The sequence below is a fragment of the Eubalaena glacialis genome, chromosome 1 (assembly GCF_028564815.1).
Source record: "Eubalaena glacialis isolate mEubGla1 chromosome 1, mEubGla1.1.hap2.+ XY, whole genome shotgun sequence".
Taxonomy (NCBI): Eukaryota; Metazoa; Chordata; class Mammalia; order Artiodactyla; family Balaenidae; genus Eubalaena; species Eubalaena glacialis.
In genome coordinates, this window is record NC_083716.1 from 221,982,810 (window position 1) to 221,994,773 (window position 11,964).

Sequence of the window (11,964 nt, forward strand, 5' to 3'; positions counted from 1 at the left end):
AGCGTGGCACAGTCACCTTCTGGGCCCCACTGCATCCAAGTCGAGCAGTGCTTGGGGCCCCAGGGTGCTGGGAGCAGGGATGAGGGAGAAGCTTGATATGGGAGAAGCTTGATATGGGAGCCTATGACCATCAAACAACAGGGAAGTTCTGGAATGGGGCTGAGAGAGAATGAGTTGCAAGATGATGGGATCAGGGAGTAGGGAGGCTACAAAGGTAGATATGGGGAGCAGAGTTCTTCGAGGGCTGCTACAGAAGGAAGAGTCCAAGCCACGCAACTGAAACTGTTTATTGAAATCTTGGTTCTACAAAAAGCGTGAAAAACCCAGATACAAAGCAGTGGCCAGAGAGGCCTGTGAAGAGAACACCCGGGAGAGGAACAAGAAGAGAGGGAGGCCCAGGAGCAGGAGACTAAGAAGAGAAGGGTGGAAGACGAAAGGGCCAGGTTGCAGGTCACAGCAGTCCCTGGCTCTTCTAGACTAAATCCCAGGGATGGGTGTGGAGAGGGTTTCCCCCCTCACCCCGCCTGCCCGCAGCAGCTCCCACCGTGGGTGGCCCTGTCAGTCCCTGCCTCTCCTGCATCAGGGACATCACACAGACCATGGCCAATGTTTCCTCCCTCCCTCACCCCATCCTAGGAAACTCAAAAGCAAAAGTCTAAAAGAGCCCAGGGGAAATGGAGGGACAGGGGCTCCTCCCCTGTCCACCTGTGACACGCCCCTGGTCGCTGAGCTGAAGCTTCTCCCGGCACCACCACTGCCCTGGCCAAGCAGCCAGCCACTGAGGGACGGAAGAGCAAGGGACCTTCAGTCCTTCTGCCCCACAATGCTCATAAGCTCCATCACTCAGGAGGACAGGGGACCAGCCAAGAACCCAGATCAAGCTTTGCTCCTCCAGGTTCTCAGGGACTCCCAAATCCTCTTAATGCATTCCTCAGAACCCTACCTAGCCTGGAAAAATGAAAGACCTAAGGCGGGCCATTTCCATGATGCCGAAGAGGGAACACTGCTGGGGCTGTGGGAGCAGCGGGGGCATCGGGCTCCAAGGCCAGGGGGGAGCCAGGCCATGGGAGTGGTACCAGGGGCTGGGGGGCCCAGTGGGGACAGTATGGTTGGGGTGGTGGCAGGTACGGCAGGTCGGGGAGTCTTTCTGGAGCTTTTGGCAAAGGGGGCAGTTGTGGAGAAGAGAGGGAGGAGCAGGAGGAGCTGGGGGAGGCAATGGTGGTGGAGTCAGTGAGGCCAGAAGACTGCCCCGGAGTGGACGCAGCCCTACGTCGACTTCCAGGCAGCTGGAGACGTTAGCAGGAGACGGCAGGCACCGTGGCACCGAAGCAGGTATGCAGGGTTCCAAAAGGCACCTGGAGGCCAGTCCAAGGTCTGGGGGGCCAGGTGGGGGGCTGCAGGACAGCCCCAAGGACTGGTGTATTACGGCCATCGATGCCACAGCCAGGGCCACACTGCTCACATATGCCATAGCTAACAGGCAGGACAACTGCAGAAGAGGGATTAAGAAAGATCAGTGCCCAAATCCCCTTCCTCCAATCCCGCTTCTAACTGTCTTTAACACACCCACCCCTTATTTCTGAACACCTGTACTCAGGTGAGAGCTCTCTATCACCATCTACTCCCAAACCTCATCTCCTGAGCCTTTCCGTATTTGCTTTACATCATCCCACCCTACACCGCAGCCGGCTCAAGCTCCCTATCCTTCCTGACCCCTCCTCACCTTTGCCAGCCGCTGGCAGAGGGAGCCCAGGGCCAGTTGCCAGGCAGGCTGCTCCAGCAGCACACACAGGTCTGTATAGGTGTACCAGCCCCGCCGGCGCCCTTGCTGCTCAGCCACGCTGCAGAAAGAGGAGAAAAGACAGAGAGAGTCCGCAACCCTCCTGCAGCTGGCCCACTGGCACCCTCTTTCCCCTGGGGACCCACCAGGAAACACTAGGGAACTTGTTAAATGTACAGATTCCTAGACTACCCATTGATCCAGAAACTGAGAATGAGACCAAGATCTGTATTTTAAATAAGCTTCTCCCACCCTCCCAAAGGTTATTACAAAGAGGACCGCAGACAGCTTTGGGAACCACTACCTTGGGCGATTCTTTTTCCCATCTTCTCTCTCCCCCAGTTACACAGACCCTCATCTCTGTTTAGCTCCTATGGCTGAAGCCTCAGCCCCCAAATCCCTCAAGCCCCTCTTCCCAACTCCTAGAACCTACCAGCTCTCCAGCCAGCTCAGCACCTCAAAGATCTCCCGAGGGTCAGTGTAGAGACGCCAATCCTGTGGGTAGGAAGAGAAGAGCGTCGAACCAGGCTTGGATATGAGTCACAGTCAATTAATAACCAGACCCAGAGGAGCAAGTACAACCACTGCTACAGGTAACACTTGGCTCTTACTGTGTGCCAGATACTGTTCCAAAAGCTTTTATTTTATTTTATTATTTTTTTTTTTAAATAAATAAATTTATTTATTTATTTTTGGCTGCATTGGGTCTTCGTTGCTGCGCGCGGGCTTTCTCTAGTTGCGGCGAGCAGGGGCTACTCTTCGTTGCAATGCGTGGGCTTCTCATAGCGGTGGCTTCTCTTTGTTGTGGAGCATGGGCTCGGGGCACGCGGGCTCAGTAGTTGTGGCTCACGGGCTTAGTTGCTCTGCGGCACGTGGGATCTTCCTGGACCAGGGCTCAAACCCATGTCCCCTGCGTTGGTAGGTGGATTCTTAACCACTGCACCACCAGGGAAGTCCTGTTCCAAAAGCTTTTACGTATTAACTTAATTAGTCACTACATATCTGGTTTCACATTGCAGCCTCCATTAAAAGCAAGGGGAAAGAGTATTCTTGAGGATGGTCTATACTCATAGGGAGCCCAGAACCTAGGGACAGACAAAGTCTGGAAGCAAATAATCAGAGCCCAGTAAGATAAGCTCTGACTCAGAGTGTCCCCTGTGGTGTCTGGAAGATTGGTGATGAGGGATGCTCCATTTCTGGCTTCACCATGCCAGGAACCTCCAAAGGGTGTGCTTATTCCAGAAAAGCTAGAAGGGAAGACAGTAACAAGGGAAGACACAGGGAGGACAAGCAAAAAGAGAAATGAAGAGACGGCAGAAAGCTGGGAGATAAAAGACAAAGGGTGAAAGGAACATAAAGATGGGCCAGGAAAACAGAGCGAGAGAGAATAGTTACTCACCATGGCACTCAGGAAGCCCCTCTCCAGGGCATTGAGAGTGGGCACGGCCACACCCCCAGCAGTTCCCCATTCATCATTGAAGACTTCCTCCTCCTCCCCTTCATCATAGAGGTACTTACTGGCCACCATCTGCAGAGGAACCAAAGGTGGTGTCAGTAGAGCTCACACCGGGCTCCTGGCTCACCAGAGAGATGAAGGGAAGAGGGCATCTTACCATGGAGATCAGGAACAAGTCAGACGATGACACATGCTGCAGGTAGTCTGGGTTTCGATGCCGGAGCCGCTCAATGTACACCAGAGCTAGCATCATAGCACACGGGGAAATGCATGCCTCCCTGGGTGGCGAAAAGGATTAGTAATTAAACCCAAGGGTCTTTCAGCTCTTGTAACTCTTATGATGCTCATCCCTGTATCTTTACAACTTCTCCTTAGAGATAACCATTCCCCTCTCTCTACGGCCAAAACACTGTCACTCCGTCTCTCTCAACTGCAGACTCACCGGGACACATGGGCTACATATTTCTTCTGGAGCCTGCGAATAGGACTGGGGGCTGCCTTCTGGAGCAGTTCCACAGCAATGTCTGCAGGGGGCAGAAGGAAAACAGAGTGAGCAAACAACTCCTCCAAAGTTGTCCCCACTGTTATCAGCAGAAGACCCAAAACTGTATTATCTGAGGCCTTGGGGGCAGAACCATAATAACAAAATAGACATCGAATTCTCCCACACTGAGATGAAAAGCCCATTCCAGGTTTGAATTTCAGCTCCTTCCAGCAGGAAGGCTTATTTCCCTGTCACCTGAAATTATCTAGATTTGTTCTTTACTCTAATTCATTTGAAAAGTTACACATGTGTTGTTTCAGAAATATATGACATGTATCCTCGGAAAATTTAAAGTTTCTGGTATACAAATCAAGAATAACATAGACTTGGAAAACAGCCATGTTTCCTCCTCATCTAGACTTTTAAAAAAAGTGAAATACAAACCTAGTGCTTACACCAATCAAATGCACTAGCTATGAAGAGACAGTGCAGTTCCCAGGGTACACCCAGAGTCATTTTGGTGACCACTGACAACTCCATTTTCAGACTTCTCGTTGGCCCATTCGCACAACACTGTCTAACCTGCCACAGGGCTGGAGAGCTCTTCCAGGCTACAATCAGCTTCCCAGTCCCAGCCATAGTAGAGTCTCCTTCGGATCCGGGCACTCAGCTTCTGGTGTCCTGGGAGGAACTGAACAGGGCAGGAGGGTGGTGGAGTGCGAAGGGCAGGGAAGGGTATGATAGAGATCGTGGCTCCAGGCTGGAAGCGGGGTGCGGGGCGAGAGGCCTGCCTCACCGCTAGCGGGGCCCATGCCCCACCCAGCCCCGCATTCTCCGGACTGTTTGCCAACAGCAGTCTGTCCACAGGGGGTGGAATCCTCCTCGCTGAGGGCTCTGGAGGAGAAGTTCTCTGAGAAGGGCCCCGGCTGGCCACCTCCTACTCCATAGTCCTGTACGCCGCGGCTCACCCCCGGGGCCCAAGCAGCCAGGGCCTCGAGTAAGCACGGTTAGAGCGACTACCGCCTGGTTCCCTGGCAGAGCCATCAGGCGAGCTCGCGGCCCCGCTCGGGCCCCGACAGGAGCGCCCGGAGTCCCGGCTCCACGCGCGGGGAGGCAGGGGAGGGGGCGGGCCGCACGCTCACCGTGAAGTCCTGGAAGCCGGTGAGGGAGAATGTGCCTTCTTCGTCCAGCAGGAGCCCGGCCAGGTCCATCGCGCCGCCAGCCGCCGCCCTGCGAAGGTGGAAGGAACGGGAACGAATTGTAAGGGGGCCGCAGAACCGCCCCTGAGCGCCTGTCCACCTGCCCGCCGGCCTCCCTCAAGCGGGCCCCCACCCTCGCCGGTGGAGCACCCCCCGCCACTGGCCAGAGGCGGCAGGCGGGGCCGGGCAGGCGGGAGCCTCTTCCTGTTCCGCTCCGGGCGGGGCTCCGGGCTCCCGGCCCCGGGATCTGGGCTCCGGACTCGGGGCATGGAGCTCAAGGGCCAGGGCGCGCACCTCACCCTGTAGAGAGGAGACCCGGCTTCGAGGCGCGTGCTGTGCCTTTGCCGCGCCGCGAGTCTGCCCTGCGTTTAGAGGCCGCGGGGGCGCAGCTGGCCAGTCAGCGCCCGACACTTCTGCCGCCCGCTGGCCCGAGCCGCCGGCCCCGACCGCCGGGAAGGAGCCGGGCTATTATTCCTGGTATCGCTGAGCCCCAGCGTGCCCTCGTCTGAGAAATCGGAACAATTCTTAGGGGACCATGGCGCACTAAGGATGAACGAGCCCGGCTCACCTTTTCATACCGATGTAAATAAAACAAAGACTCGGGACAGGGAGTTGCTCGCAATTGTTTTTTTAAAGAGGAGATAATACGCACACACAGAATTATACATAAAAAAGCGTCAGTAAGAGTACACAAAAATTTAACAGTAGTGAATTGTGTACAAAAGGCAAGGGCACTTTTTACTGTATATCTTCCTTTTGTACAGCTTGGAATTTTAGACCTAATTAAACACGTATTTTGTAGGATTATTGCAGAGATTAAATGATCTCAAGGAAACACAAAACGCTTGTTACGTTTTAAGCCTCAATAAATGGTGTTAACATGCCCCCCAAAGAGTAAACAACACCTAAACAGGGTTTTATTTTTAAACTCACCCCCAGACCCCAATCTCTTGCTTAAGCAAGGGACTGGAAGGAGTTTTCCATGCGTAAAGGCGGGAGAGTTTACAGAAAGATGGGAAGGAAACTACTTCTCTGAATAGCTGAAGCTGTTTTTGAGTCTGTCGAGTCACGCGCTGCTGTTTGTTTATTCGCTGAGGAGAAGGAATTGGGAGGACTAGTACCGTCGAGGGTTGCGTAAAGGGACGGTCGCCGCCCTACCAGAGCAGAAGCAGGTCTCTCGGGGGATACTGGGCATCTGAAGCCCACTCCCTGACCCTATCGGCCGCATCACACCAGAAATACCGGGCCAAGACCAGCCTCCCTAGCCGCCCTGACTACACAGGGAGAAGAAAATTGGCTGGGGTGGGTAAACGCGGAGATTTCCGTCCTTCCGTCCGAAAGAGGCAGACACCACTCGGCGCAGCCAAAACACGAACCTGCGTAGGAGCATGGTGACCGGCAACCCCCTGGGCGCAGGCTCGGGCCGCCCCATCTCGGCGGTTAGGGCGTGTCACGTGACAGATTCGTCGCTCCGCCGTCACGTGACGCCCGTCCGCGGCCTCAGCGGCCCTCTCCGCTGCGGGCGCCCCCTTCCGCCTGACGCGCCCCCGGCGGCGGCCGCGCAGCCCTGGCTCCTCGCGGGCTCGGGCGGCGGCTGCGGCGGGGCTATGGCGAGTGGCGGTGGCGGTGGCGCTGGTAACACCGGCGCAGGTGGGGGCTCGGGGCTGGGCCTGAGCCTCGGCCTGGGCCTGAGCCTAGGCATGGGTGAGGCCACCGGCGAGGCGGAGGAGGAGGCTGCCACGGCCGAGGCGGTGGGACGCCTGGCCACGGCTCTGTGGCTGCGGCTCCGCGGCTGGGAGGCGGTGCTGGCGGCAGCGCAGCGGCTGCTGGTGTGGGAGAAGCCGCTGCACAGCCTAGTCACGGCGGCCGCGCTCAACGGCCTCTTCTGGTGAGGGCCGCGGAGGAGGGGGGCGGGGCCGGGCTGCGCGGGAGAGCGGGGGCGGGAGAGCTCGGAGTACCATTCCTCTTTCTGGGGAAGATGCTTGTCCTGGGGGACTGACCCATCAGCTGGGTTTTAAAGGTCGTCATCCGCCTGGGTTGCCCCATTCCTCTGTCTTCTGGTGTCGAGTTAGGCCTGGAGGTACCCATTCCCCCATCAGTGGGCGCTTTTCCGCCTTTGCGATGGATGTGGGAGCCTCTCTCACCCACTCACCGCTGAGGTGCCTGTCTCTCCCTAAGGTTGCTGTCTTCCTCCTCCCTACGGCCCTTCTTCCTACTCAGCATCTCACTTTTGGCCTATTTTCTGTTGGATCTCTGGCAGCCTCGCTTCCTCCCTGACATTCCAGGTGAGTGTTACTTAATTCGCTCAGCAAGCCCTGTTGAGCACTTGTTTTGTGCCTGACTCACCTGGCTGGGTTGAATGGTGAGGGGAGCGTACAGCAGGCCACCTGCCTCCCAAAGCACGACTACTTCCCCAGATGGGAAATATAATTTCCCTTTTCTCAAAATTAATGTTATTGTGTGTGTAGTAGTTAAGACTGCGGACTCTGCAGCCAGATGGCCTGGGTTCCATTGCCTGCTCTCCCATTTACCCTGTATGTGACCTTCGAAAAGTCACTCGATCTCCGATTTGCGTTTGCCTGTTTCCTCAACTATAAAACAGGGGCTGTAAAACTTATTTCATAAGGAGGTGGAGAATAAAGGAGTGAATACGCTTTATGTGCCTGTGGTAGGGCTTCATATATGGTAGGAACTATAGGAACATTAGCTCTTCGTGTGTTTTTTGTTGTCCGCATATTCACTTAATTGACATGTTGGAGTAACTAGGTGTCAGGCTGTGTGTGAGTTGTTTGGGGTGTAAACGTGAATAAGATGTCGTTCCCATTGTGGAAAAGGGTAAAGTCTAAAGAAGGAGACAGACATACAAACGACAATAACAATGTAATGCTTCCTGCAAATGGCATTTCAAAAAAGCACTCTGGGACTGCAGAGGAAGGGCAGCTGTTTCTGGCTTGGGGAGTGTTTCCCAGAGCTCTACACCTCAATAACTTGTTTTCCTTCTCTCTCTAAAGCATCATCCCCAGAGGAGCCACACTCTGACAGGTGAGTGCAGGCCACCCCTTGAAGACAAATGCCCAATCCCTGTCTTGCTTTGGTGCCAGTGTCTCACCGCCACAGTGCATAGCAGTACTGCAGCTTCTGCAGGCAAAGACCCCAGCATAGTGAATGCACTGGTAACAAGCTTGGTCCCAGGTTCTTGCGTAGGTGTTTGTGTGCCTGCTCCTTTCAGGGCAAAGGGTTGGGAGCTCTGGGCTTTGTTCCCCAGGACCCGGACGTCCTCCCTCTGGGAGGTGGGGTTGTCCACTTCCTTAGACTAAAGAGCTCATTGGCATTCTCAGAGGGATTTGAGTGCCTAGGAAGCTGGTGTCTGAGGCCTCCAGGGGTCGTGTCATGTCTCCCCAGTGAGGGTGCGGGGTCAGGCGCCCGGCCGCACCTGCTGAGTGTGCCCGAGTTGTGCAGATACCTGGCTGAGAGCTGGCTCACCTTCCAGATTCACCTGCAGGAGCTGCTGCAGTACAAGAGGCAGAATCCAGCTCAGGTAATCTCCCCAACATCACACAACAGTTCTCTAAGCTGTGGAGAAATAGAGGCGGGGGATGGGGAGGAGTGACTCGAACTCCCCAGCTGGAGACTGAAGGATAAGGCCTGGTGCCTTCTTGAGGCAAGATTTACAGCTAGGAGTCTGGTACAGGAGGCAGAATAAGCTTCTGCCGTTCTGACACTGTTTCTTGCCGAGAGAGACCAGTTTGAATTATAGGTGTTTGGCAATGTTTATTGCAGACTTCCTAGTTGGTGGTCCTGGGCATCCTCTTGACTAAACTGGATCACCGCATTCCTAGAGGGCATACGCCTCCTTCCACCAGCTGAGCAGTAATATTTCTTACCCAGATAAGTGGAGCGCATACCTCAGCCTACAGTTCTTAGATCTTGTGTTCTCCTCTGCAGTTCTGTGCTCGCGTCTGCTCTGGCTGTGCTGTGCTGGCTGTGCTGGGACACTATGTTCCGGGGATTATGATTTCCTACATTGTCTGTGAGTAGGGTCTGACCTCTCCCCTTTCCAAAGCCCTGTCTTTGTTTTCTTTCCATGGACTGACCCAGGGGCGGATGGTACACTGTCTGCCCAGTTACCCATTTACAGAGACCTCCAGGGGATGCTGTAGTATTAGTAACAGTGGAATAGCCATCTGGGGAGGGCAGTGGATGTGGGAAGAAGTTGGAACAGCCTCAGGAAGGGACTTTGTCTTCCTTCAGCCTTTTCTGTTTAAGCGTCAGTTGAATGAGGGCCCTTGGGAAATAGGCTTAGGGATCTCTGAGTGGACACTCTAACCCCCAGTGCTGAGTATCCTGCTGTGGCCCCTGGTGGTTTATCATGAACTGATCCAGAGGATGTACACTCGTCTGGAGCCCCTGCTCATGCAGCTGGACTACAGCATGAAGGCAGAAGCTGATGCCCTGCATCACAAACACGACAAGAGGAGTAAGGGGATCCCATGACCCAGAAGGGGGGGAATGGGGGAGGACCTTGGCTTGTAGCTTGTGAAATGCCCTGGGATTTAGATACTTTCCATACCTTTGGCAGTGTTTGTCCCCCACCACTGTTCCTGCTTGGTCACTGCCCAGCTGTTCTTGGTTCTCTAGAGCGGCAGGGGAAGAATGCACCCCCCGGAGGTGATGAGCCACTGGCGGAGACAGAGAGTGAGAGCGAGGCAGAACTGGCTGGCTTCTCCCCAGTGGTGAGGTCCAAGGGAGGTGGGCTGGGGGAGAATTGCTCTGCTTTAGAGCAGCCACCTCTCCAGGGGGTGGGGGTTGGTGGTGGGGCAGGGATGCTCCCGGAAAATGGGCTCTCTTACCCCCTTGCCTGTGGCGTTCATCCTGGTTCTCCTGCAGGTGGATGTGAAGAAAACAGCACTGGCTTTGGCCATTACAGACTCAGAGCTGTCAGATGAGGAGGCTTCTATTTTGGAAAGCGGTGGCTTCTCTGTATCCCGGGCGACAACTCCACAACTAACTGACGTGTCGGAGGGTATGGGAAGTCCTTTGTCTCCTCCAAGCTTCCTGTTCCCTGTTGTGGGATGCTGGCTGTGCTCTCTGGCAGTTGCCCGCATAAGTGTTTTCTGTGGGGAGCTGATCCCCTAGTTCTACGCCAGACTCCTGAAAGACCTTAATGCCTAAGGCCTGGCCCAGCATTCCATGTCTTGAGTTCTCAACCTCGAACTGATTGGCCTGTTGCAGCTACTCAGCACAGCAGGCCCATTCCTGGCCCTTTGTTTTCTGCCCAGATTTGGACCAGCAGAGCCTGCCAAGTGAGCCAGAGGAGGCCCTGACTCGGGAGCTGGGGGAGGGAGAGGAGACAGACCTGGCCCCTCCCGAAGACCTGCTGGGCTCCCCTCAGGCCCTCTCAAGGCAAGACTTAGACTTGGAGGAGGAAGAAGATGTGGCATCCGAGGAAACCTTGCTTCGGCTCTCATCCCCCCTTCACTTTGTGAACACGCATTTCAATGGGGCAGGGTCTCCCACAGATGGAGTGATGCTCTCCCCTGGAGGACCAGTGGAGACACTGAGCCCAGAGGCAGTGAGTGGTGATCTCATCACTCCACCTAGCGCCCTGTCACCCCTACTTTGCCTTGCTGAAAATGACCCGGCCCCTTCCCCCTCAGTACTCCCGCCTCTTCCCCAGGACTCACCCCAGCCCCTGCCTGCCCCCGAGGAAGAAGAGGCACTCACCACTGAGGACTTTGAATTGCTGGATCGGGGGGAGCTGGAGCAGCTGAATGCAGAGCTGGGGTTGGGGCCAGAGACATTCCCAGAGCCCGCTGATGCTCCACCCCTAGGGCCCAATACCCCGTCTCTGGTACAGTCAGCCCAAGAGGCTCAGGCCACGGCAGAGCCATGAACCCCAGGGGAAGGAGTTGCAGGCACAGTAGGGCTTCTTGGCTAGGGATGTCACTGTTTCCTCCTCTCCCTACTGCCCTGGGGAGGAGCAATATGTGGGGAAGCTGGCTATCAGACGGAGCCAGTCCGCCCTCCACCTGCCTGCCTGCCTGCCTGCCTGCCTGCCTGCCTGCCTGCCTGCTGTCCTGGGCCTGGTACAGTACCTGGGATTGGTTTTAAGCTTGTAAATAATTTTACATTTGGGTTAGTGGATGTGAACAGGGCTAGGAGAGTCCTTCCCACTTGCTTCCCTGCCTCAACTCTAGTCTCATTCCACGATGCCCCAAGCCCTGGTGGTCTGTCCCTTTCTTTTTCCTCCTATCCTCAGGGACCTGTGCTGCTCTGTCCTCGTGTCCCACTCGGTTGTTTAGTTCAGGCACTTTATCATTTTTCTCTCCTGTCCCATGCTCCTCTCTGCTTTATTTCCCTGCTGTGTCCTGTCGTTAGCAGCTCAATCCCCACTCTTTGCCAGCTCCTCCTTCCCAGCAGGCCCCGGCTAAGCTTTAGGGAGGCTCCTGTCTGGGAGGTGCAGATGAAGCCCGGGGTGGTGGGTCAGGTCAGTAGTTATGCACTTAGTCGCTGTAGCCCGTGTAACCTCCACTGCACCCTTGCCCTGGTTCATCCCAGCCTTTCCCAATGCAGGATGGGAGCAGGGATCCCACAGCACATGCGCCAGCACGACGTTAGTGAGCAGGAGCTCTGTCTTGTGGGGCGAGGGGCTCTCTTAACTACCTTAGGGAGGAATAAGGAGACCTGCTTCTCTGGGCCATGGTCCAAGTGTGGTGGGACCCCCTACTAGGGTCAGGAAGTGGAGAGTAACATCTGTGCAGGTGTTGACTGGAACAATAAAGTATTGATGGCTAGAACTGCTGCTGCCTGCCTGCCTCACTGTGAGCTATCTCCCTCACTCTGTGCTCTGCTCTTATTTCGTTGTCCCCCATCTTGCTCCTGGCTGTTTATTTACCTTCGTGCAAAACAAGGCAAGAAGCAAGGATTACCCTGACATAACCTGCCCTTAGCCATGTTCTCTGATGGTGTGATATGCTTGATGAGATTGAGCACGTACAAATAAATTGTATGCAGGAGGAAATTGCTTTGGCTTCCCAGTCAGTAG

At 55.3% G+C, this 11,964-nt stretch overlaps 2 protein-coding genes across 5 annotated transcripts; one reads left to right on the forward strand and one right to left on the reverse strand.

Moving 5' to 3' along the window:
• Window positions 1-267: 267 nt before the first annotated feature.
• CNPPD1 (cyclin Pas1/PHO80 domain containing 1) lies at window positions 268-6,348 on the reverse strand. Of its 4 annotated transcripts, none has more exons than XM_061187566.1 (9): window positions 6,296-6,348; window positions 4,863-4,950; window positions 4,303-4,411; window positions 3,679-3,760; window positions 3,394-3,514; window positions 3,180-3,308; window positions 2,214-2,275; window positions 1,724-1,841; window positions 268-1,489 (listed from the first exon to the last, which is right to left on the reverse strand). In XM_061187566.1, exons 1-9 carry the CDS (start codon window positions 6,307-6,309, stop codon window positions 944-946), a joined length of 1,269 nt encoding a protein of 422 aa, XP_061043549.1. In that variant the 5' UTR covers window positions 6,310-6,348; the 3' UTR covers window positions 268-943. The 4 variants fall into 4 exon arrangements, with proteins under 4 accessions (XP_061043549.1, XP_061043551.1, XP_061043550.1 ...); XM_061187568.1 differs by lacking the exon at window positions 6,296-6,348 and adding an exon at window positions 5,853-5,926; XM_061187567.1 differs by lacking the exon at window positions 6,296-6,348 and adding an exon at window positions 5,214-5,306.
• Window positions 6,102-11,716, forward strand: RETREG2 (reticulophagy regulator family member 2). Its single transcript, XM_061187565.1, has 9 exons — window positions 6,102-6,807; window positions 7,098-7,204; window positions 7,931-7,961; window positions 8,322-8,457; window positions 8,865-8,949; window positions 9,253-9,396; window positions 9,558-9,652; window positions 9,807-9,942; window positions 10,199-11,716. The coding sequence occupies exons 1-9, from the start codon at window positions 6,308-6,310 to the stop codon at window positions 10,810-10,812; spliced, it is 1,848 nt and encodes a 615-aa protein (XP_061043548.1). The 5' UTR covers window positions 6,102-6,307; the 3' UTR covers window positions 10,813-11,716.
• Window positions 11,717-11,964: the final 248 nt, after the last annotated feature.